Source organism: Punica granatum, chromosome 2 (genome assembly GCF_007655135.1).
Source record: "Punica granatum isolate Tunisia-2019 chromosome 2, ASM765513v2, whole genome shotgun sequence".
In the NCBI taxonomy this organism is placed as follows: Eukaryota; Viridiplantae; Streptophyta; class Magnoliopsida; order Myrtales; family Lythraceae; genus Punica; species Punica granatum.
In genome coordinates, this window is record NC_045128.1 from 11,034,065 (window position 1) to 11,057,061 (window position 22,997).

The 22,997-nt window shown below is 35.9% G+C and overlaps 1 protein-coding gene across 2 annotated transcripts; it reads left to right on the top strand.

Moving 5' to 3' along the window:
* The first annotated feature begins 11,108 nt into the window (after window positions 1–11,108).
* LOC116195008 (protein SPEAR1) lies at window positions 11,109–14,347 on the top strand. Of its 2 annotated transcripts, none has more exons than XM_031523954.1 (5): window positions 11,109–11,655; window positions 12,441–12,548; window positions 13,037–13,116; window positions 13,264–13,348; window positions 13,864–14,347. In XM_031523954.1, exons 1-5 carry the CDS (start codon window positions 11,422–11,424, stop codon window positions 13,969–13,971), a joined length of 615 nt encoding a protein of 204 aa, XP_031379814.1. In that variant the 5' UTR covers window positions 11,109–11,421; the 3' UTR covers window positions 13,972–14,347. The 2 variants fall into 2 exon arrangements, with proteins under 2 accessions (XP_031379814.1, XP_031379813.1); XM_031523953.1 differs by having other exon boundaries at window positions 11,112–11,655; window positions 13,034–13,116.
* Window positions 14,348–22,997: the final 8,650 nt, after the last annotated feature.

The following is a 22,997-nucleotide window of genomic DNA, read 5'->3' on the forward strand; positions in this document are numbered from 1 at the left end:
AGTCAGGGGTAGTGTGAGTCCTGCACGGGCCCATAACCTTACTCCGACATATCTTAAACTTTTATTGGGCTTATACGAACTGTGGCCTATCTCCAACCCAAAAGCTCAACCTGTTAAGTTTTGGTACTCATATAAACCCAAGAATATCTCTTTTGATGCCCGGCGTGAGGTTTTTCCCTTTGACTGGCAATACTCGCACATGTCTTCTCTCTTTCACTTCCCTACACGTGCCATGTGCCCTTAAACATATTGAGAATTGTTATCCCACTCAAAAAATCAATGAGATGGGTCCAACTGATCATAGGCTTTTAGGTTGAAGATATGTTCAATTGCTTATAAGCTTACTATAAATTTTACATAATATTAGAGTGTGTTACATTTCAGTGGACATACACCATGCCAGACTCAATGTCTAGAGCAGCCTAAATTACCCTCATGTTAATCCCCCTTGCTTGAACATGGAAGAAAAGCTCGACTCGTGATTAATTGTTGAGGGTAAGTGTTTAAAGACATGTGATAACAAGTGTGAAAAAGAACCACATGGTGCTATAAGAGGACAGATGTTGAAAGTTGTCATCTCACATTGGAAAATCAATGAGAAAACAATATATTTATAAGATATTGAGTATAACACAACTTATTAGCTCGAATTTTTTTTATTAAAAATGGACCCAATAACTTATACGTGAAAATTTTACTCCTTCATTTCGGTCTATCTAAAAATAAGGTTAGGCCGAGAAGGGTAACTAACTTAACGAGTTGATAAGAACTGGGAGGGAAGAATTGAATTAAAAAAGTTAGGATTAAACTAGGTTTTGGGTTTTTGAAAAACTTGATTTTAAGGAAGCAACCATGAAGTTGCCTCATTTATTGGCAAACAATGGTGATTGTTAATAAACAAATAATAAGATTCACAGACCACAAGAAGAAGATATATATATATATACACACACACATTTATATAATACATTGCTATGTTAGACCAAAATCTTTTTCAAGAATCTTGGAGGATTCTTTCCTTTATGTTACTGAAAAAAATTAAAAGAAAAAGGGGAGGGCTTTGTGAAGTCCCAGAAACTGATCACAAGCCCCCACATCCTTTTGAGCTCAATCCTTGAAGGACTGAACACAATCCTCCGTGTCCTTCAATTTTTTAAATAGTTTTAATTAATAATTCACTATGCAGACTTATATTTTATGGGATTTAGGTTGATTTTGTCTCCATAGTTTGATGGATTTGCCAGAGTCAGGAGAGCTTTTTTTTTTTTTAAATCCTGTATGGATCTTTCGTAAAGGGCATTTATTCAATATTGGTTTCTCAAAGGGATCTCTTCGCACGTCCATCATCCAAACAAAAAAAAAGAAAAATCAATTATTCACTGTTTTCCCTTTGAAAATATTTGATATTCTTTCTTTCAGATAAGAACATGGATTTTTTAATCTATTGACCAAAACAAATCTAGTTGACGTCTGGACTTACCTTTGATTACGAGGTTCTTTGAGTATTAGCATTGCAAATATAATATGTCAGCTGATAATTCAATTTGCCTTTGATAATTCAATTTGCCCGCTAATAATTCAATTCACCTCTAGCTCTCTTTATACCGTCTCTATAAGATTCTCTAAGTCCTCTCTAGCAGAGTGTACACTCAAACCGTTTGATCATGAACGTTTAAATGCCAGAACAATCTGATCCGACAAGGTAATTTTTACGTTAAAATACGCATGAACATGATAGAATCATTGAATTAATTTTTTTTCCATAATCTCATTGAATTAATTTTTAAGCTATTTGGTTAATGAATTGCATGTGCTCACAATCTAGAATAGAAATGATAATATTCCCTCTACGCGTCAATCCCTCTCCGGTCCGGTCCACTTACCTCTGTTTTTGTTGTTCCCTATTATTTTACTCCTACGTCTACCTGCTATCATATCAAACATAATCCAAAATATGCCCTTGTTTCTTCTTGAGCTTTTTCAACAATTTATTAATTATTATCATTATCATTAATTATTGTTGTTATTGTTCTGGTACAGTGTTTCGTATATTATGAGGGAACACAGGCTTTAGTGCAGTTGCTAGTAGCAGACATAAACTTAACTTTTTTTTTAAAGAAAATGGTTATTTATAATATAGTTGCACACGCTCTTGTGTAATAATTTAGAAATTTTTAATCCGATTCTCGTGGTGAGACTATCTATGTCTCGTTAATAAATTTCTCATTTACTTATATTGGACTCGTGGATTTTTCTGATAATTGAAAAGAAAACATTTTTTTCTATTATCTTTTTTTTTTGGTGCAATTATTATCATTATCATGCTAAGTTATAGCTTCTATAGATGATATTCGTGAAGATTCTATTAGACCAGTTAACACAAACGTAACATCTTCCATCTGATATATGATGGATGTTGTAACAATATATCTCCTAATACGCCATTGCCGAGGCAACAATCTTGCAGTGATAACATCACCTACAATTTTAACAAATTTCACCAAGTTATGTTTTAGGATGAAATGAGGATTTGACAGCATACTCTCTGGTTTGCATGGAACAATACAAATGGGCTAGTGAGAATGAGTTATATGTCTTTATTAGCCATTTATTTGTATGATAAAGTTTTAGAGACGTATCGATTAATTGTCCATATTGTTGCCTTCTCTATAAACCTTTAGAGATGAAATTGAGACAAATATTTATTTGCGTCTAATTGTTAAAATTATAAATAAAATAAAATGAACCTAAAAGTGATCAAAGGCAACCAATAGTAGCCTTATTTAATTGTTCCAAGTTTTTTACTTATTTAAATTTGTAATTTTATTTTGTACTAACATTTTGTGATATTTTTATTTTTGAAATTCTGAATAATATACTTGCTTTACTTTCTTTTCTTTTCTTTTGGCCTATAGTTGCTGACTTAATCTCAAGACTGTGTTCTTAATTCGTACTTTATTGCCTCTTAAATTTTTATTGATTATAATTATCTTGCCATTTTATAAACAATTTTGAAATAGAATCTTGAGTTTTAACATTATTTTTTGGAACCGTATAACAAGAAATTTATTAAGAGAAAAATCACTCGATCTAAAAAAGAAAAGGAAATTCAGGAAAAATGAAGAAAATGGCAAAAAGTCGAAAAAAAAAAAGAAGAATAGTCAATGCAAAATTCAAATAGATGAATCTTAATTAGCTCTTAAATTTTGTGTATGGGTTAAGGAAACAAGCAACCAACCACCATCACAACAACAAAAGATGTTCTACTATAACATCTGATTCACGACCCAAATAAAAAATTGAAAAAATTGATTAAATACTGTGATTACGCTAAACAGAGCGATTTTGTCAACGGGTTTTTATCAAAGATTGGTAATGAAATAATTTTTTGATCCCTGGCCTCATGTAAGCCACGAAATAAAGCATATTTAATTAATTAATTTAATAGTTATTTATAAATTAATCGGTGGAATTATCTTTTGGAAACTCAATATTCAAAGAGACCTAATTCGATTTGACAAGAATGATGTAGATTAATTTTTAAAATAATTTGATATATGACTATGACAGAAACGAAATCCTGGCTCAGCCGTACACCATATTAAAAAAAAACCCATACTATATTTTTTTTATCTAATAAATATTTCATCATATGTCTTTCTTTTGCTGAGATAATAATTTATATTTCATCCTATTTCTGCAGCCTATGAAGCCAATAACATAATGGGAAAACTTATAAAAGCATAGCCGAAGAGCCGACAAACTCCTTTTCAATATGCTGTACAATTGTCATGGCTCATCTGTATTTACATGCATAGAGATGCCTCGACAAATTCGACCTCAATCTCGGAACTAAATGCCATAGCATATCTACGTGGCTTTCTTATATTGCGTAACTATCTGTCGGTACTGTTAATATAAATATGTAAAGTAACTCTTCATTTCATCTCATCAGTGAAATGAGATTGCGAGTTTGATTCTTATTACTGTTGTATATATATCTTCGTTTCATTTCCTGTATAAACAATGGCTTTCTTAGAGAGGAGTATATGAATAAATGATAAGACATTAGACAACACTAATTAATCTTTTAATGGCAAGATCTAGTTTTAGAGCGATATGATAAAAGAAAATTGAACTGAAATTAAAGCGGCCTCAAGGAAAAAAACAACCAATCACAAGGAAAAAAAAATGCAAGTGTTTCATAAGTAGAAAAATATCATAATTAATGAGTTGAAAGGAAAAATAAAAAGGAAGGATAAAAAGGCAAATAAATTGCATCTTTTTCCCCCCCTTTTGGGCCAAAAGTCGGAATGTTGGCGAAAAGCTAGCGATTGTGTGGGGTGTTGAGATCATTTTGATGAAGCTCTACCTACTGGTCAGTTATATATTTAAAAATATGATCAAAATTTTCTTTTGAAACTGAATTGGTAATTAAGTTTGTTTAAGATGAAAGTGGTTTTTAGTCATGACCCGGCAAGGTGACACGTCTCTCTTATGGATAGGGAGATTTAATTATGTAATTGGAGGAGAGTTTCACGAGTCTTGTTCAAGAAATTGAGAATTGTTCTTATTGCACTTTCCACCCTCACAAGACAACCAGCTCATAAAATATGACCCACAAATCATGCCTCTGACAGCTCAGTTAGATTTTGTTCTTCGCCAAAGTCCACATATAGTTCCTTATTCCGTAATAGATACACAATACTTGTGAAGCCAGTTATGTAGCAATTAAAAAAATCCAAGACATGGAGCGGCTCAAGCAACATTACAATGTTTGCAGTTAGTTTTAAATCTATCGCAACAAAAAGAGGTTTTTTAAGAGTAATTTGCATCCCCTATATCTTATGCCGCAACATTCCAAATTTAATGGAACTAGTTGAGCTAGTTATGTGTTCTGTAAGCCTTTTCATTTTGATTTATCATTTTTTATACTAATGGCTAAAAAATAAAACTAATGTTTGCGATTGATTTCAATTCTATTTCAATGTCTGATTCGTTGAAAAGAATGATATGTAATTTTTAATTTACTAATATGGTATTTTGTTTTGTTTTCTCAACTTCTACCCTTTAATTCTATCGCCATTTCAGTTATTCAATACCGCATAAAAATATATATATATATATATATATATTTATCATATCCAATAAGAGAGCTATCAGTTGGTTAGCTAATCTCTAGTTGAATCCGTGGTACGGTTGCTAGAGGCTTTAGACCTTAATATCTAACTTGAGAGTGATCAGTTATTAGCTAATGCGATTCTTCAAAACTTCATATTTGAAAGATAAGGATCAAGAGAAAAGTAGATGAAGGAAAAAAAATTGCCAGCAGTTCCATATAAAAAGAAATTAAAAAAAAAAGTAAGAAGAAATAATCACAAATTTTTTCTACCAATTTAAATGTTACGTTAAATTTGGAATTCATCACGAATATGGGGTATTTCAATGCAATGAAATGCCTTTTTTTTTATTACGAGTAGGTATCGAAATAAATTAATTTTGCCAAAAAATAAAAGAAGATAAGAAATTTGACTTCACCTCGGTTGAAAGATATTTTATTTTAACTTCTAAGATAAGTAATTTATATATATATATACATACATTAGACAATTAATTTGGGAAAAGGATCTAATATTTGCGCTCAACAAAGGTTCTACTATAACATTTGACTAGTCATTTGCGCCTTGCGCGAACTTTCTTGCTATTTTTAGTTTTGTTAATATTATTGTATTCACGAATTTTATAATAACAAAAAATTTGAAATAAATAATCTCCTCCAAAATATCTAATATATAAATATATTGTGTATTTGAAAAAAAATTAATGTACACGGGATGCAAAGGGTCGATCGTCCCGAAATTGAAGGTTACGAAAGGAAGCTCCTCATTAATCGAATAGAGAGCTCTCATGAGCTCTCGTCGAAGGAGTCTAAATTACATAATACTAGTCCTTTGGCTTGTGCGTTGCGCAGGTATATTTGTGCTTCTTGGAGACGTGTAAGTAGATTATAAATTTATTGGATAAATTTCTTGGAAATTCGAAATTCATTAATGATGTTATTCAAGAGTATTTTCTAGAGAAAAAAAAGTTATCAAGATAAAAATTAGAAAAGTCAATGCGGGGAACATGAAGGGATAATAAACCCTTAACTCCTTATTCATCGAGTACGCTTACGTGAAAGCTTCTTAACAAATGAATCGGAGGCTCTCGTTGAAAGTACTTTAAATTACTATAGATATATATAGATATAGATTATTGTAAGAAGATATTAATATAAATATCTGGTAATAAATCTACGTCCACTTTTACCATTTTCTCGCTATTGCATTGACCCTAGGCTGGACTATTTTAAAAAGTGAGAAATCTACCAAATATTTATGAAATATTGATTAATATTACACCAGATCCATTAACAGAATTGTCTGGTGGCTCGCCACTGGACGATCATATATGTAGCAAGGTTATTAGTGGTCGTGAACTTTGATAAAACCACAATAGAGGCTGCAATAATTAGCGATATGCCACTCTAATCCTTTAAAAGACACCGATTTGAAGAATAAGGACTACTCGAAAAGCGAAGGAAAGAGGACTGCCAAGAATTTCATATTAACAATGATTAAAAATCATATTGTTGGGAATTATAATCCCATATGAAAAAGATGAACGGATATCAATTGGTTTACATGAGACTTGCGTACCACCACTTATCAGCTTGACCTTTTAAGTAGATATGGACCCAAACCCGTATAAACCCAATAGAAATTTAATATGGTATTAGAGCGGGTTACGTTTCCGCGTGCTCACGTGGGTTTACACTACGCCGACCTAATATCGAAATCATCCAAAAGAGCGCCTCGTATTAATCCCCCATCGCCCGAGCACGAAAGATGAGCCCGGCTCAAAGTCAGTTGTTGAGGATGAGTGTTTAAGGGCACGAGACAACGTGTATGTAGAAATACACTACGCATTGCACGTGAGGGCGGGTGTTGAAAATTATAATCCCACATGGAAAAGATGAACGAATATACAATGGTTTATATGAGACTTGGATACCATCACTTATCAGCTTGAGTTTTTAAGTGGAAATGAGCTCGAGTCCATATAAGTCCAATGAAAATTTAATACATATATTTTTCTAAACTCCATTTTTTTAGTTGGCCAAAATTTGCACATATATTAAAGCAAAGAAGACAAAATTGAAAGCATACAAGTTTATTGATGAGCACCATTCTAGTGAATATTTCTCTCTCATCTTATAGTTTTTCCACATGTATTTTATAGAAATTATATATGTCTAGAACTAATCAAAGAACTCCAAAAGCTCAAGTGTGGTATGGTATATTGAAAGGTGTGGTAATTCTATTCAAATGCGTAATATTTTGAAAATAAATAAAATAATAAGTCAAATATTACGCATTTGAATAGAAATATTATACCTTTTAATACAATATATCACACTTGTCGCTATAACTAATTGTCATGTTATAAATTTTAAGTCGCACCCGTAGCATGGCTGCAACGTCTAATAAAGTCTAGATGATAATTTAAATTATTAGAGTTCCTCTCTTGTATTGGAAAACAATCCATCAAGTAAAAGGCAAACAAGATTTCTAGAATCTATATATAATTTGAACATGACTTGGCCTTGCATTAACTGTTTACTACACAGTATACTTCCTATCATAATAAATAAGCTTATTTATTACAATTAATTTTAGTATCCCAAAGGGCATTCTTAATTAGCCGATATCATGAAAGATTGGTCACCGAAAAGAAAATGCAAAAATTGATAGGGGATTGTGTGCGGGTCTCATGAGGGAAAAAGATTGAATAAAGATGATAAAATTTAAGATCATTAAAATAGGTGAGAAAAAAGATATTTGATAAAAATAAAAAAAATAATTTGATTTAAGATTCGTGTTTATGTTTTAATGTAGGATTGTGAAGTGATGTTTTACCATAAGTTGGAGGTTTATAAAAAAAGCTTACATGAAAGGATCTCGCGAGAATAGCTTGAATTACATTACAGGTAGATTCCTAAATTCCTTATCCATCGGAAGATATGGCAAGTGTTGAAATATATGCATATGTATGCCTGTATATATATATTTTAGAAACATAGAGCTCAGTCCTAAACGATTGCTAAGGCATACATTTTCTAGAATGAAAAATCAGATTCCCAATGTCTTTTCTTTATAAATGGTAGTATTTTTTAAAATAAATTGTAAGATACATTACTTTTTTTAATTTTAAAAATGGATTTAAGGTTATTATATATGGATTCTTGAAATTAAATTAATTTATATCCTTCTCTGATTGATACTACTTACGACGCAACTAATGGCTTGTCAGTAACTTTAGTAGTCTTTCAAAACAATTGGCAAACAATCTGATAACTTGTCCATAAACAAATTAGTATTGTCAGTCCGGCCATACATGCTATGCGGGTAGCCCAATAGGGATTATTTTTGCATGATTTCTGAGGTAAATTGAATTTGGAACTTCCCCGAAAAAATCACACTCCTTAACCATATGGTCAACTCTTTATTGGCTTAATATCATTTAATTCACTAACATAATTGAAAGAATTTTGCAGGGCCGAAATAACGACTTGCAAAGGACCGAAAGTTCAGAGTCTTCAGACTGTAATAATAGTTGTTGAAAAGGGCTGAGATTTGGTTTAAGTATAAAATCACATCCTAACATTTAAATTGTGGGCAAGAAGGACCTGTGGTTTTAAATCATTGCTAGTCTGATGAGCTAGCCTTCGTTACTTTTATATAACTGTCGTTCTTCAAATTCCACTGCGATCTTCTTAACTTTATAAATTTACCCCCCTCTCAAATCTCTCATAGCACTCTTGTCTTTCTCATTCACAGAAAATCCGTCCATCTTGTTCAACCTCCGTTGGTCAAAAGCTACAAGCAAAGGTTAATTGATCGGACCTACTTATTATCAACCACCATCACTGTTCAACCTGTTTTTTTTTTAAAACAAAATAGGCCCATAAACCTAGTACAATGTCTATTGTTCAACCTCTTGATAAAGCCTTTTAATTCTTCATCATGTCCAGTTTCTCAGTTGAGATGTCTAGCGCTTTGCATTCTCTAGTGAACACTAAAAGTTACAGGAATATTTGATGTGACGAAACTGTTAATCGACGAGTACTCATTATGACTGGTCTAGCCATGCCTCCTATAATAGACACTAGAGGTATTGTTCCACTTGAATGTGAGAGAGTTCAGTCGAGAATGGAGTGCTAGACACTCAAGCGAGAAGGTGGATATTGGAAACTTTAGTGAAGATAATTAATGGCCTGATGGCGGTTGATTAATAGTAAAAATGCCTGATCAATTAATCCTGTTGCTTTTGATCAATGGAATTCGAACGGCATACTGAGTTTCTGTGGATGAGGACAACGAGATTGCTATGAGAGGTTTGAGACATGTCCAGGTAATTTAGTAAAGTTAAGAAGATTGGGTTGTAATTTGAAGAACGTTAGTTATACTAAGTAACAAAAGATTATATTAGTAACGATTTAAAATTACAGACCTTTTCTGGCCTGTAATTTGATTTATACGGTAGGATAGAATTTTAACTTAAACCAAATCTCAGGCCTTTCTAAGCTTGATTAATAAGCTACCATAGTACTATAGAATTCAATTTTGTGATAGTAATTTCTTTCCCTTAATCATCATGTATACTCTAAATTCTGTTGAACTAATTGTTAGACCGTAGATAAGACCTCTTAAGCAATTTTCAAAATGTTAATAGTCTCATACCATTCAGTGTGTGTATTTTTCTTACGTATGATTGATGAAAAGACACAGTGTGTGTGTGTGGGTATGGCCCTATTCCCTGTGAAGCTTCTATTTAATGATGTTATATTAACACATACATAATGTCTTTATATGTTGATATAATATTTAGAATGTGATGCACAAGTGGGAGGTTTGAAAAGTAAAAAACGGGGAACTCTAGGAGCGACATTAAGGCACATAGACAAGTGCAATATTATATTGCCCTCATGCAAAGAGCACTTGGTGAAATTTGCTTTGAAGACAATATTAATAATAATATCTCTTTAATTAGTTGGCGGGGGCCACTTGCCCTAGCAATTTTTCTATTTTTATATTCAATTCCAAATCAGAGACAATCGCTTTCAGCCTTTCAGGGTCGTAGCCTTCAAAGTTTCTATTAAAAAAAATGAAAATTAGGGAAGGATATATAATAAAAAATTATATTAACTCCATCAATTATTTAAGGTAACATAACACTACTCAATAATTAAATGGGTTTCGATAAGCATGAAATTTAGAGGAAACACAAAGCTATAGGAGAAAGCACAAAATCTAAGCATATAAGTCACGCACACACGAACCAATATGTGCAAAAGAAAAAGTTAGTAAATGCTCTTATAGAAGAAAGAATGAACAAAATGGAAAAAAAGAAAAAGAAAAAGAAAAAAGAAGAGGAGGTTTTTATTAGTATAATGTCATTTATTTTTAATCTAAAATTAAGAAATTTTGAATTTAATATTCATAATAGGACTTCGGGTTCGTGATTTGAAGTATTAGTAACAATATCTACTCTTCCTCACATTGCCTTATTTTCTGTCCTTCCATATTTCCTTATTAGGGCTTACACCTTCCTACCATTAAAAAAATAGTGAAATCATGAGAAAATTGCTCAACGCCAAACTTAGTTTTCAGTAAGAGAACTTTACCAATAGTGTAGCATTACGAATGGAAGTAGCTCACTAGGACTAAGCCTATGTTCTAACGGAATTAGTCTCAATCAATAGATTGATGATAAATGTGATTTACCAAAAAATAAAATAATAGACTAATCTGTTAAGAATTTGAGTAAAATATATCTCTTTAATATTAATTTTATTTTCTAATATTTTTCGTACGATGGACCTGCATCGAATACAAATTGCAATTTCGTGAAGGAATATTATTATTAATATTAATAATAGTGTGTAAAGCTTGCAACATCTTCTATAATATATATGAGTGTCAAATATAAAATTATAAAATCTGATACAGCGATGCAATTATTACTCACGATCTCTCTCTAGGGTTATAAAGCAAACAAACATTAACACAAAAACACACACAGAGGTTGAGAGAGGCCTTCTCCTTCTTCTTCCTCTTCCTCTTCGCCCTCTTTTTTTTTTTGTGGTGATGAAGTTCTTCTTCTTCTTGAAATAGGCAGGGGGGATCTGAGAATCAATCTCTCTGACAGATACTGTCGTTTTCTTTTTCTTTTTCATTTTTTCCCCTTCTTTTGGGTACAAAATAGTTTGTTTGGGGATTGGGAACTTCCCAATTTCTCTTCTTACAAGTTCTGTTTGAGATGTAATAGCAGTAAATATATATACACATATACATATACAGAGAGCTCAGTTGAGGAGACATGGGAAGCAGTTATTTTGGGGAGCCAAATATGGGAAATGATAGAGGAACATCAAGGAGGAGCAGGAAGGGCAGCTCGGAGAAGCCGAAGCAGCCGCAGAGAGGGCTCGGGGTCGCCCAGCTCGAGAAAATTAGACTTCACGGCCAAATGGCCAGTAGCGGCAGCTGCTCCTCCTATGGCCAGTTCCACCATCAGTACCCTTCCGGTCCTTATCCCACCTCGGCCTTCTCCCAAGTAAGTAATACCTCGTCTCCCTCTCTCACTCGCTCGATAACACGTAATTTCCTGGTGATGCTGGGCTTCGAGACTAGGAGATCGACGAATTATAGCGAAGGGAGAATGCGCGTGAGAGTGTATAGTGCTTTAGAATTCAGTGTTAGGTAGAAAGTATTCAGGACACTGTTAGTTGTTGGGGAAGTACTATTATGAATCGAGAACCATATTTTGATGTGCTGGGGCGATCGCTGCTACCTGCACACGCAAATTTAGCAGGTTGAGGGGAAGAAGGGTTGATGCGGAGTTAATAGCACGACGAGCTTCGGATTTCACTGGAAATTTTCTTGGGGAAAGATTTTCATTTTTTTTCCCGGTGATTTTACTTTTAAGAGATCCTATTTATAATCATAAGTTGTACGACTTTTGAAGCTTTGTTTGATCGTACCAATATTGATCATCTAGTCAGAAAGCCGAGAAACATGGCAGATTCTTTACGGAATCTGTTTTATTTTTCCTTCCAGCGTTGATTATAAATTCAAAGAAAAAAGAATATTGCAAATTGGCAAAATGAATCACGTGAATTATCACATTTCTCACAATTATTCATACAATATTCCATCTAAGAATAAATGGGAAAGTTGGAATATGTGCCAAATCAGACGTTTTTCGGGAGGCCGTCTGGGGGATTAAATAGATAATCTCGATCAGACATTATGTGTTTCTCATTGTTGCACGCAGTGGTCTACTGGAGAATTAATGATCTTACGGGGTCTAATTGGTTTTTTGCTATTAATGTTGCGCAGGAGGATTTCAGAGGGCAAACAGGTTATTCATCAACACCCTCATCTTCATTTTCATACACTTCCTCCTCCTCTACCTCGGCTTCCTACGGTTTGGGACCCAATTTCATGGTATGCCTCTAGTTCGTCATAACTACGTATACCAATGTATGAAAGGTTATTCTATCCAAACACGAATCCAAATCTTGTGTGGATATATATATATGCACTCTATGATTCATTCCATTTAAGCGACTCAAGAACCAATGCACATAAAACTGTCAAGATTTACTGGAAACCCTAGCTTAGATAAAGCAATTAATTCTTCCAAGTATCACTTACATAATTATAGGATAGGATAAGATCTCAAGTTATGACTGAAAATTAATCCTGGTTGGAATATTGATTTGATTTTGAACACGAAATGACATACTTTATCTATTGGTGATATGTACTGTTAGTGCATTTGTCATGATGGTATCTTCTTCTTCTTCTGGTCAATCATTAAAGTTTCCAAAAACATACATAGCATAGGAGAAGTGCTCTACTGTTTGGTATCTGAGTTTAGTGGGTCCCTGACTTGATAAAGTTTGTCGGGTGAATTTAATGCTTCTCAGCAGATGGGAGGAGACCATGAAAGAGGAAGCATAAGATCATATGGTGATAATAATTCTCATCATCATTCTTCAACTCACGCCAGGTACACAATCTAATTTAATTTGCCAAGTTGGATTATGAATTTATTTAATTTGTTAGGGCACAAAATTTGGAATCTTCGGATCATTTCTGATTGATCAAAGTTTGCTTTATATCCCTTAATTGATGATTTTCCTTTCTGATGGTTCAGCTGGGGCACTAGTCATGGCTACTTGGATATGCCTCAATATATGCAGCCTGCGATGACGAGACACCTTCTAAACTTACATGTAGAGGTGCGTTCCGCATTAATGTTACGCTGAAGTATCATGAACTTGTCAATTTTCATCTGTTTTTGGAAAACTGTATGCTAGAAAAGACGTGCTAATAGAATATCTATTATTATCTTTTGAAGGCGTCATGATATGGTGATTTAGAAGATGAATGAAGAACCTTCATATACTTTCTGTTTTTATTTGTTATTGTTGTCTCAACGTTCTTCATCTGTTTATATTAATGAAATGATACTCTTTATCGGGGGAAAAAGAATGAAGATCTGTCATTGAGTTTATTTTTCAATTTGGATTGTATAGTTTTTTTTTTTTTTGCAGTTTTAAAGGTAGTCTCCAGATAAAAAGGTGTAAATGACACGAAGATAATCTTTCCATCCTACATTCTAGATGATCGATCAACATTCATATTTATTAGATTCGTATAACATACTAACTAATTAAAGTCATGGTGATATGGGCATAAGTAGGAAATTTTCTGATTAATCATTTTGTTCTGTGGCTTGATTTTCTCGGCACAGGATCCACACGCTCAGGTCCACCACCGAAGTAGCTCACTGGGCTCTAGCCACAAGTCCGAAACGAATGACGCTCAAGAACTCGACTTGGAACTCCGACTCTCGCTCTGAATGCATATGCATTTGCTTTTACAGTCTCCCTTTTTCCTTTCACGGGATTGATTCCTCTTATGCCTAATTTGCATATGGGATGCGTTTGGCTCTCTGAAATGTTATGAAGTAATGGAGCCAAGAAATTAATCGACTTGTTTTGGAGCTCCAATTGTTGGAAAACGAAATACACTGTATGAAAGGTAAGAATAATATATATTGAAGCAAATTAAATGATTAATCATTTTTTATTTTTTTATTTTTTTTTTAAGTTTTACTCCCTGAGGATATCAAGGGGAAGAATTTATGTTGGGAAATTGTCCCGATTATAAATGAATTTTTCATAGTACGCAGATAAGGGTTATGCACAGAAAGCATAAATCATGCTATGTTTGGATACCTTTTTCCTCGTTGAAGCTTTATGTCATTCTTTTTCTGGTGAATCTTTATGTCATTCATTTGATTGAAGTATGTGGTACATAGCTTGCATAAACTTCCTTATAATTCAATAGCAATTAACTTTGCTAATTAGTTCACCTTGTCACATCCTATGAGAAATAATTAAAGGGGAATCAGTCCGCGCCGAACGATCGGCTCCAAGGTACATCATGAGAATTTCCCTTAAACACTTCTTAGCGATGGAATTCTACAGTGTCTGAACTTATTCTTATTTCAAACTTCATTTCAATTAGCTAAAAAAAATTCATTGTTCTAATCGGTCGAGTATCTTCCCTTAATACAAAAGAAAAAATGTGAAGTTTATGTTCATCATCTGTATTATACTGACTATATAGAAAAATAAAAAAAAAATTGAGTTAGACATCGAAAAACAAATCAATGAAATCAGCTCATTAGAAGAGTTTCACTCTTTAGTGGATTAAATTGACTCAAATCTGATTAGTTGGTCTATTAAATTTTGTGGATATTAAAGCTCTGCTTGGTTTCGCAGTTAAAATCATAAAAATTTTAATTTTAATTTTAACTCAACACACTATACAATTATTTGTCTTTTTCCACAATTAAAATTAAAATTAATTTTAATTTTGAAATCAAACGCACCATGTATGTCTAATTAAAAAAAGAGAGAGAGAGAAAGAGAAAATCAATGAGGCTGAGAAGGGAGATGCCATATCTGTGGGATCCCATACAGTGGACCCTATGCTGGCTAGAATTTGTCTGGTGACCCCACAAGATCACAGCTGAAGCCCTGTCAGGAGATTATGGAAGATAACAGGGAAAACTCATAATGATGCCTTGGTTTCCAAAATATTAGTTTTAAAAAATTAATTGTGCAGTAATTACTTTTTTAATTGAAGAAATTCATCAGAAGCTTGATCAGACATACTGAAACTGCAGCAATTACTCTTTTTTTTTTGGCTAATTCTAAAAAAGAAAAAAAGTTTGTAATGAATCATAACATATGTATGTCGAAGTATATATACCACCAATTATATAGCTGCCTTGGAGCTCAAGATAATGCAAATTTGTCAATCGTGATCGGTGATCTGCTTCTTCAATAAGAGACAAGGGCATTGCTATCGGTATCTTCTTCGATGTACTCGATGGCCGGTGAAGTTCTTTCACAAGCTAAAGTCACATAAATTACGAGATTCCCTTGGAAGCAAAGCTAACTACCTCCTTAGATCAATTCCCCTTCTTGCATGCTTTTTGGTTTTAGCTTCCCCTTTTTGGGTTTTTTTTTTATGAGTGAAAAAAAAAACGTGTGTCCGACAAACATTATGAGTCAAAATTTGATCAGACGCAATGGAAAAAAATATCCCACAAAGCTTTTTTTGTCTCTTTGATTACCCTTTATACTTGCATCCAGATAACATATGTGCGTACCCGAATTTAATCTCGTCGGAACACGCGTGCGCGCGCCTATACAACGCGGCTTGGAAGTATTCACCTTCCCGGGGACGCGCGACGGACGTACGTGAGAATGAGTCGATACTTGTCATTTTACGACTCGAAGGTCGAGGGCCGGCAAGTTACCCGGGTCTAGGGGTACGGGGTACATCTAATTACTAAGGCATATGGTCTGCGAAACCCGAGGTTTCGAATTCAGGGGTTCTATTATATGCGAGCCTATATCTCGCATGCTGTATCAGTACTCTAACTTGTCTAGGCTTGCCATTTTAATTTAATTACTGCTTAATTAAGTTCCGCTCATCTTACGCGTTTTGACACTGTAAATTCGAAGAAACACTCCAACCGTCCACTCTCCGACCGAGATCCTTACATGAATAAATGTACAACATAAATTCTTACATTGTCCTCTCAAATAAAATACAAATTACAACAACTGAATCTCGATCGGTTCGCGTTCGATTATTATTCCACTCGTGCTCATCGTGTGATTTGAAAAGACTACAATTGAAATTAAGATGCGCGCTCAGTGTTATGGGATTGGACCCCGTGATCTACGGTTGGGGCGTTGGACCCCTATGGATCGTATCCTAAAGGATCGGGCTCGATCCGCATAACAAACAAGTGCAAAAATGTAACAAAATAGGCACAAATAAACAAACAATAGGGTTTTGTTATTGCCGAATTTACGTGAATTAACCGATTATTAACCGAAGTATTCTTGGCATGCAAATCCTACCTTAAAACAGACAAAATGGGTACAGGGTGTGTATCGATCAAGGATCGCTTCGGGAGGGTATTTTGCATTTGGCATTATTTTCCGAGGACTTGACGTGCGTGACGTCTGTTGTCAAGTCTTGTGTTTGTGAGTTGCTTTTAGAATTGTTTTATGTTGTGACACTACGGTTGTTACAAGTTATTTCTTGAACATGGATCCCACCCGTAAATCCTAAAACCTAGTGCCTATCCCGCTATTGCCCGTTTTCGTCTTAGCCAAGTACACAATTAGTCCGGTATTTGTATTTTGAACCAATTCACCCGAACTAACTACCCGAGACTATGCTAGAATAACAAAAAACTCATCGGTCAGATAGAGCGGGCTATGCAAATGAACTTGTGCCTAGACGGATAGTCCATCCCTACCCTGATACCGTAGTGTTTCTCTTATTCTAACCCTATGGTGTCGCTAAGTTGCAAATAGACGATTTTGCCCTTGAGGTGAAAATTATTTTCAGAAGGAAAGACTACGCGGTGGGAGCCACCTCGGCCAGTGACCGGCGCTAACCAAACCCCTGGACCTTCCGGGGTTGTCAAGAACCCTAAAAAGCCAAAGGACCGATCAATCTATCCGGAAGTGATTTAAGAAGAACTTCCACGCCCCGACCCGAGTTTCCTGAAATCAGGTGAGGCCTCGAGTCAAGATGCGCAAGTCCTTCCTGGACGTCCATGTCACATCGAGCCACGTGTCTCGGGTTTTATAAAATTTGCAAGTTTTGAGAAGGGCACCAACGCATGTTTACAACCTATCGACGCGTGTTACCGATTTATTACCAATTCGAGCAAAATTATTAGGGCCAAGTGAGTTAATTAATCGCATGAACGTCTCAATTACCCCGTTAGTGGAATTATTGATTAAATTAATTAATGTTTTGCCAAATACTCTAAATATGCGAGTTTCAGACCGTCGAGCCGATCATTGATGGACCGTCCGATACGAATCCTAATTCCCGACCACCTTGGGGTTTAAAAATTAATTTTAGGTCGATTTTGCATGATTAAACCGATTCGTGTGAGGTTTTGATAAAAAACAAGAAAATAAAGCGTTTAAACACGGATCAAGAGCACATTAGCACGTCAAGCACGACAAACATGCATATTTTACACAATTGGTGCCGCCATGATCATGATAAATACATACAAACATACACAAACATAATATTAACGGAATCAATAAAATGACACCGATTCATGGAAGCGAAAAATCATGCAAACGTATTATCATGTTGTATATATATATTTACAGAAACAAAACATTCAAACGGGGCTCATACGTTGTCGGTCGGGGATCCAAGTAGGAAAGGGTTGGATATCTTTAGAAAATATCCAGGGATTGATTTGAACAATTTTAAAATATCAGGGACTGATTTGAAAATTCGGATGAAGTTTCAGAGGACTGATTTGAAAATTCTGGAAAATTGGGGACTGTGTAAGAAATACTGAAAATCTCCCAGGACTTGTTTGAAACGAATTTGCAAATTGGGGCTGATCTGAAAAGTGAAAAAATGCCCCAAGGACCAAACTGAAACAACTTTAAAAGTTTCCGGAACTGGTTTAAAATTCTGAAAAATTCGGGGACTGATTGGAACGTGCTGAAAGTGGCCGGGACTCTACTGAAACGAATTTTAAAATTCGGGGCAGATCTGAAAAGGGTGGAAAATAGCCCCGGGACTAAACTGAAACAACTCAAAAGGTTTCTTGGAGTGGTTGGAAAATTCTGGAAAATTCAAAGACTGATTGGAAAATGGTAAAAATGGCTGGGACTTGACTTAAACGAATTTTAAAATTCTGAGCAGATCTGAAAAGGGTGAAAAATGGCCCCGGGACTAAACTGAAACAACTTGAAAAGTTCTTTGGGATTCTTAAAAAATTATGGAAAATTCAAGGACCGATTGGGAAATGGTAAAAATGGCTGGGGCTTGACGGAAGAGAATTTTAAAGTTCGGGGCAGATCTAAAAAAAATAAAATGCGTCCTCTGGACTGAAATGCGACAAAACAGAAAGTTCGTAAAATCGAGTTCGGGACAAATCCGATCACCCACGTAACCCAAGAACGCTCATTTCACATCATATCCATCAAGCAAGCATTAATATTCAGGAATGGAGCCCTAATCATGCCACTAAGCCGGGGATTTACCTAATTCGGGAAGTTGAGGGGTGATTCTGTAAAAAAAAATGTAAAAAAAGAATAAAATCGCCGGATGGGTTGGGCTGTCGGGCCGAGTTGGTTATCGGGCCTAATTGGGCTGCTGCTGGGCCGTCGTTGGGAGTGTTTGTTGGGCCGCAAAGATCTGGGCCGGGTCGCGGAGAGCTGGATTGGGCCGCTCTGGGTTGCTGGGTTGTTGGCTGGGCCGGGCTGGATGGTTGTCGCTAGGACTGGGCCGGGCCGCCACGAGCTGGGCTGTTGGCATTCACGGGCGTTCCTTGTGCGTCAAAAAAAAAATGGAACTCGACCCGGTTAGAACGAACGCAGGGAATCGAAGAGAAAGGATGCGATTCGGGTGAAGGACGAGTCGGGAGTCCGGGCGGCCATGCGCGTCCTAGCTGAGGGAGTCGAGGTGAGGGAAATCGGGAGAGTGAGCTGGGGGGTGGCGCGAGAACCAGGACGAACTGAGGGATTTCGGCAGCCGCGAGGTGAGAACGAGCTCCGGGTTTCGAGAGAGTTTGTGACCTTCGGGTTTTCTTCCGCCGTGAGCTGTGGTTTTTTTGGGGATCTCGAGCTTCCGGTTCTTTTTCTTTCAAAAAAAACGAGACAGTCGAGAGAGAGAGAGGATCCCTGAAATAAAATCGAGCTGAGGGTTTCGGGAACCGGCTGACGGAAATCGGGCGAGTGAGCTGTGGGGTTTCTTGGGAGCGAATCGGCGAGCTAAGGGATTTCTTTTTTTTCCATCCGCCCTCGCCCGAACCGTGAGCTGCGGGTTTTTGTTCCGAAAAACCGAGAGAGAGAGCTCGAGAGGGAGAAAAAGAGAGAGAGAGAGAGAGAGATATCGCGTGTCGGGAACCGTTGGCGTCTCGGGCGACGTTGCGTGTGCAGAGGAGGCGGCAGGCTCGGGTCGCAGTTGGCAGCAGTGGTCACAGGATCCACGCCAGAAGAAAGAAGAAGAAAAAAGAAAAAAAAACGAAACGGAAACGTGAAGAAATCAGAGGAAGAAGAATAACAGGAGGAAGGGGGGAGCATAGTCAACGGTCAGACGTTGTTAGACTTCTGACCGTTTGACCCCAACTTTTTTTTTTTCGAATTCGACACGCATACGAATTGAAAATTTCGTCTTCTTGATTAGGCGTCGGAAAAATAATTCGAGACCGCCATCGTGCTCAGAAAAATTCGTTGATCGATATTATGCAATAAAATTATTTTCAATCTCGAATTTCGTCCCGAATTTTAAAAATTGTCGTCGATGTACTCGAAATTCGAAAACGTCCCAAATAGTATTATTTTTTTGAAAAATCATAAAATTAGTGTTAAATTAGGAAAATTGTGTTATTTCCGAAAGTCGTGAATACTCGAGCAATTAATTGGAAATACTTCCTCACGGGTGGCAAAAATGACGATTTTGCCCCTCTGGAGTCGGTGGACCAAAATTGGGTGCTGACAACATGTTTCTCGTTTACTCTTGCCATGCATGAAAGAGAAGATAACTTAGGACGTACATATGTAAAGGAATAGGAAATTTTTTTTTTTGGTTATAAGTGTCTATAAGTCTATTACAATGAAATAAAAATCCTAATGGCTAATAAAGGGGTACGAGTAGCTCCACTAATTATGGAACCTGAAAACTTCTTTGTTACCTCTTAGTATCAAAGATAGTGTAGTCCAATGGCGCAGTCTCTCACCTAGTAACCAAGAGGTTTCAGGTTCAATACCTATGTGAGACTACTTGTGTCCCTTTATTAAATACTTAAGATTTACATTTTATTATAGTAGACTCATAGGCTTTCTTTATAATGGAAAGAAAGAAATATTGATCTCATTGAAAGAATTAAAACAAACCACATCCCAACCTAGAGTGGTGGTGGCCGGTATCAATCCACCATCGTCCCACAGTAGTTTCTCTCTTGTCATAAAGGTGGGAGTTCCGATTGTTGGGGCTTGATGTCGGTCTCCAAGGCCTCAGGAGATAGGTCGTCAATGATCCTTGAGGCCGCCGGAGACCTCATCAAGGTGGTAGTGGTTGGTGTGGGCTCATTGTTGCCTTTCTCCCTTCATCAATGGCAATTTTCTTTCAAAATAATACCGGCGCATTTCCATATTTCCTTTCCAAATAATATATTATCCTAATTTGTCCTACCTGGGATTAGTTGCTTAATATTTGTATCTTGATAGAATTCAATCCTAATGTCATCCCCAAATATGGGATTTAGGAGTTCGGAAATCTTATCCTCTCTCTTATCTGGATTATCAAACGGTTGCAGGTTGAAGAAATTAAAATTCAAACATGGAGAAGAATTGGAAATATATAATATTTTCCTCGATGAGCTTAACAAAATCAGCATCTTACTGTTAGGAAAAAGTAGGCCATCTTTTATTACAACTATTTAATTTCTTGATAATATATAATCGACTGATAGTACTCGAGAAAATTGTGTATTACGGACGGGAATTAGGGACGGAACTACGCCGTCCATAATTCTACATGAACTTGGGATGGAAGACATCGTTCAAAATTTCTTTAAAGATTAGGGAGGGTTTACTGATGAAAATGCTGTGAAGGTATTTGGTATAACCGGCTTAATATCCTATGTGTGCAGCCATCATGAATATATATTACATGAAAGTGTATCGGCTAACCGTATGACAGATAATATTTCATATTACTAATATTATTCCCTAATAAATTGTCAGTTCTATTGCAATATGACATGACTCATAGAGGGGGGGAGGAAGACTGTGGGAGCAACCTTGGTAGCATGTCAATTGACATGTTCAAAACACAAGGGGAACCGTTCAAGGATTACGCCAATGTTCATATGAAGCGACCGGGCTATATGCGTGTGTGAAGGAGAAAGTGGTCGAAAAGGTCCATCAATTTCTTATGGGCCTTCATTCGGAGATGTTTGATGTCCAGTCATAGATCGTACCGATAGAGCCATTTCTGATGGTGGGTAACATATTTAGTATGGTGATCGAGGAGGCATTAAGGAGGGTCTGGTCACCCGACCAGGCTCATCGAAGGCAAGTAGGGAGCAACTCGGCATGATGGGCCTGGAGGAAAGCCCGATAATAACAACCCAATCAGCCTTGGGAGCCCATTCACGCAGACAGCACGTTCGGCCCAGCCCATCCATTAAACCCTCGATTTGGACCGATTTTTATCGTACTTCTCATCGATAATTTTAATTAATAGTATATATATAATTTTTTTCACTTAAATTTAATATGCTGTCAACCCATTGAACCCTCAGTTATTATCAGACGCCGAATGTTTATACTTCTCATCGATCTTTGTCTCCTCTCCTCAATCCCTTCCACTCGCTCTGTCGCAATGCTCTCAAAAACTAGATGTTTTATTTTATTTTTTTCAACTTGATCGTAAAAAATTTCATTAAAATTTTTAAAAACTTGTGAGTTTATATTTTTAACGGTGTTATCAGAACCGGACCGAACATCGAATCGGCCGAGCTACGGGGTCATGGGTTTATGGGTCCAACCGGGGGTTCGATGGATCGGACCGCATGCTTAATTATAAAATAAATAAAAATTTATTATTTTAAGAAAATAATATAAAATACAAGAAAATATTAATAAATATTAGATAATATGTGTCCAAAAAATACAAGAAAAAAATTATTTGCATCAATTGCATATGAAAATCGAAGAACCATAATTGTTACATTCTCCCCATATTTACTCTTTTTTACATGTAAATTCACAATTACAAGTAATGTGCTAAATGATTTTCCTCAATGATTATCTGTGCAACAACCTTCAGAATTGGTTGCAGAGTTCTCCCTTCGAATATGAAAATGTGAAGTCCAAACCAGGGCATCCCCCTGCATCCACTCGCATTTGTTATCACCGATCGACTATTATTAGAAGGACCAAATAAATCCACAAAATGGAGTTTGCGATAGAGATATCATTGGATAAACTTAAGACCGATCCAATTGTGATCCCACTGGAGCAGTTGCTGAAGCAGTGCCAAGAGCAAACATGACTGCAGTTCACAAGAACGAGTCAAATATATGAGCAAAGATCACCCAAGTAGTCGACAGTAAAGAAACGAGAATTGTCAACAGAGATCATGAGAAAAGATTTTGCAACTCAAAATTGTGTGATTCTTGTTTGAGGCATAAGGTAATTTTTCCAAGGTATTGGATTGTCTCACATATGGGCTTGGTTTTAGTAGCTCATCCAAGCAGAGATAAGATCCGGTTGTCTCTGGGGATCACTCGACCCTAAA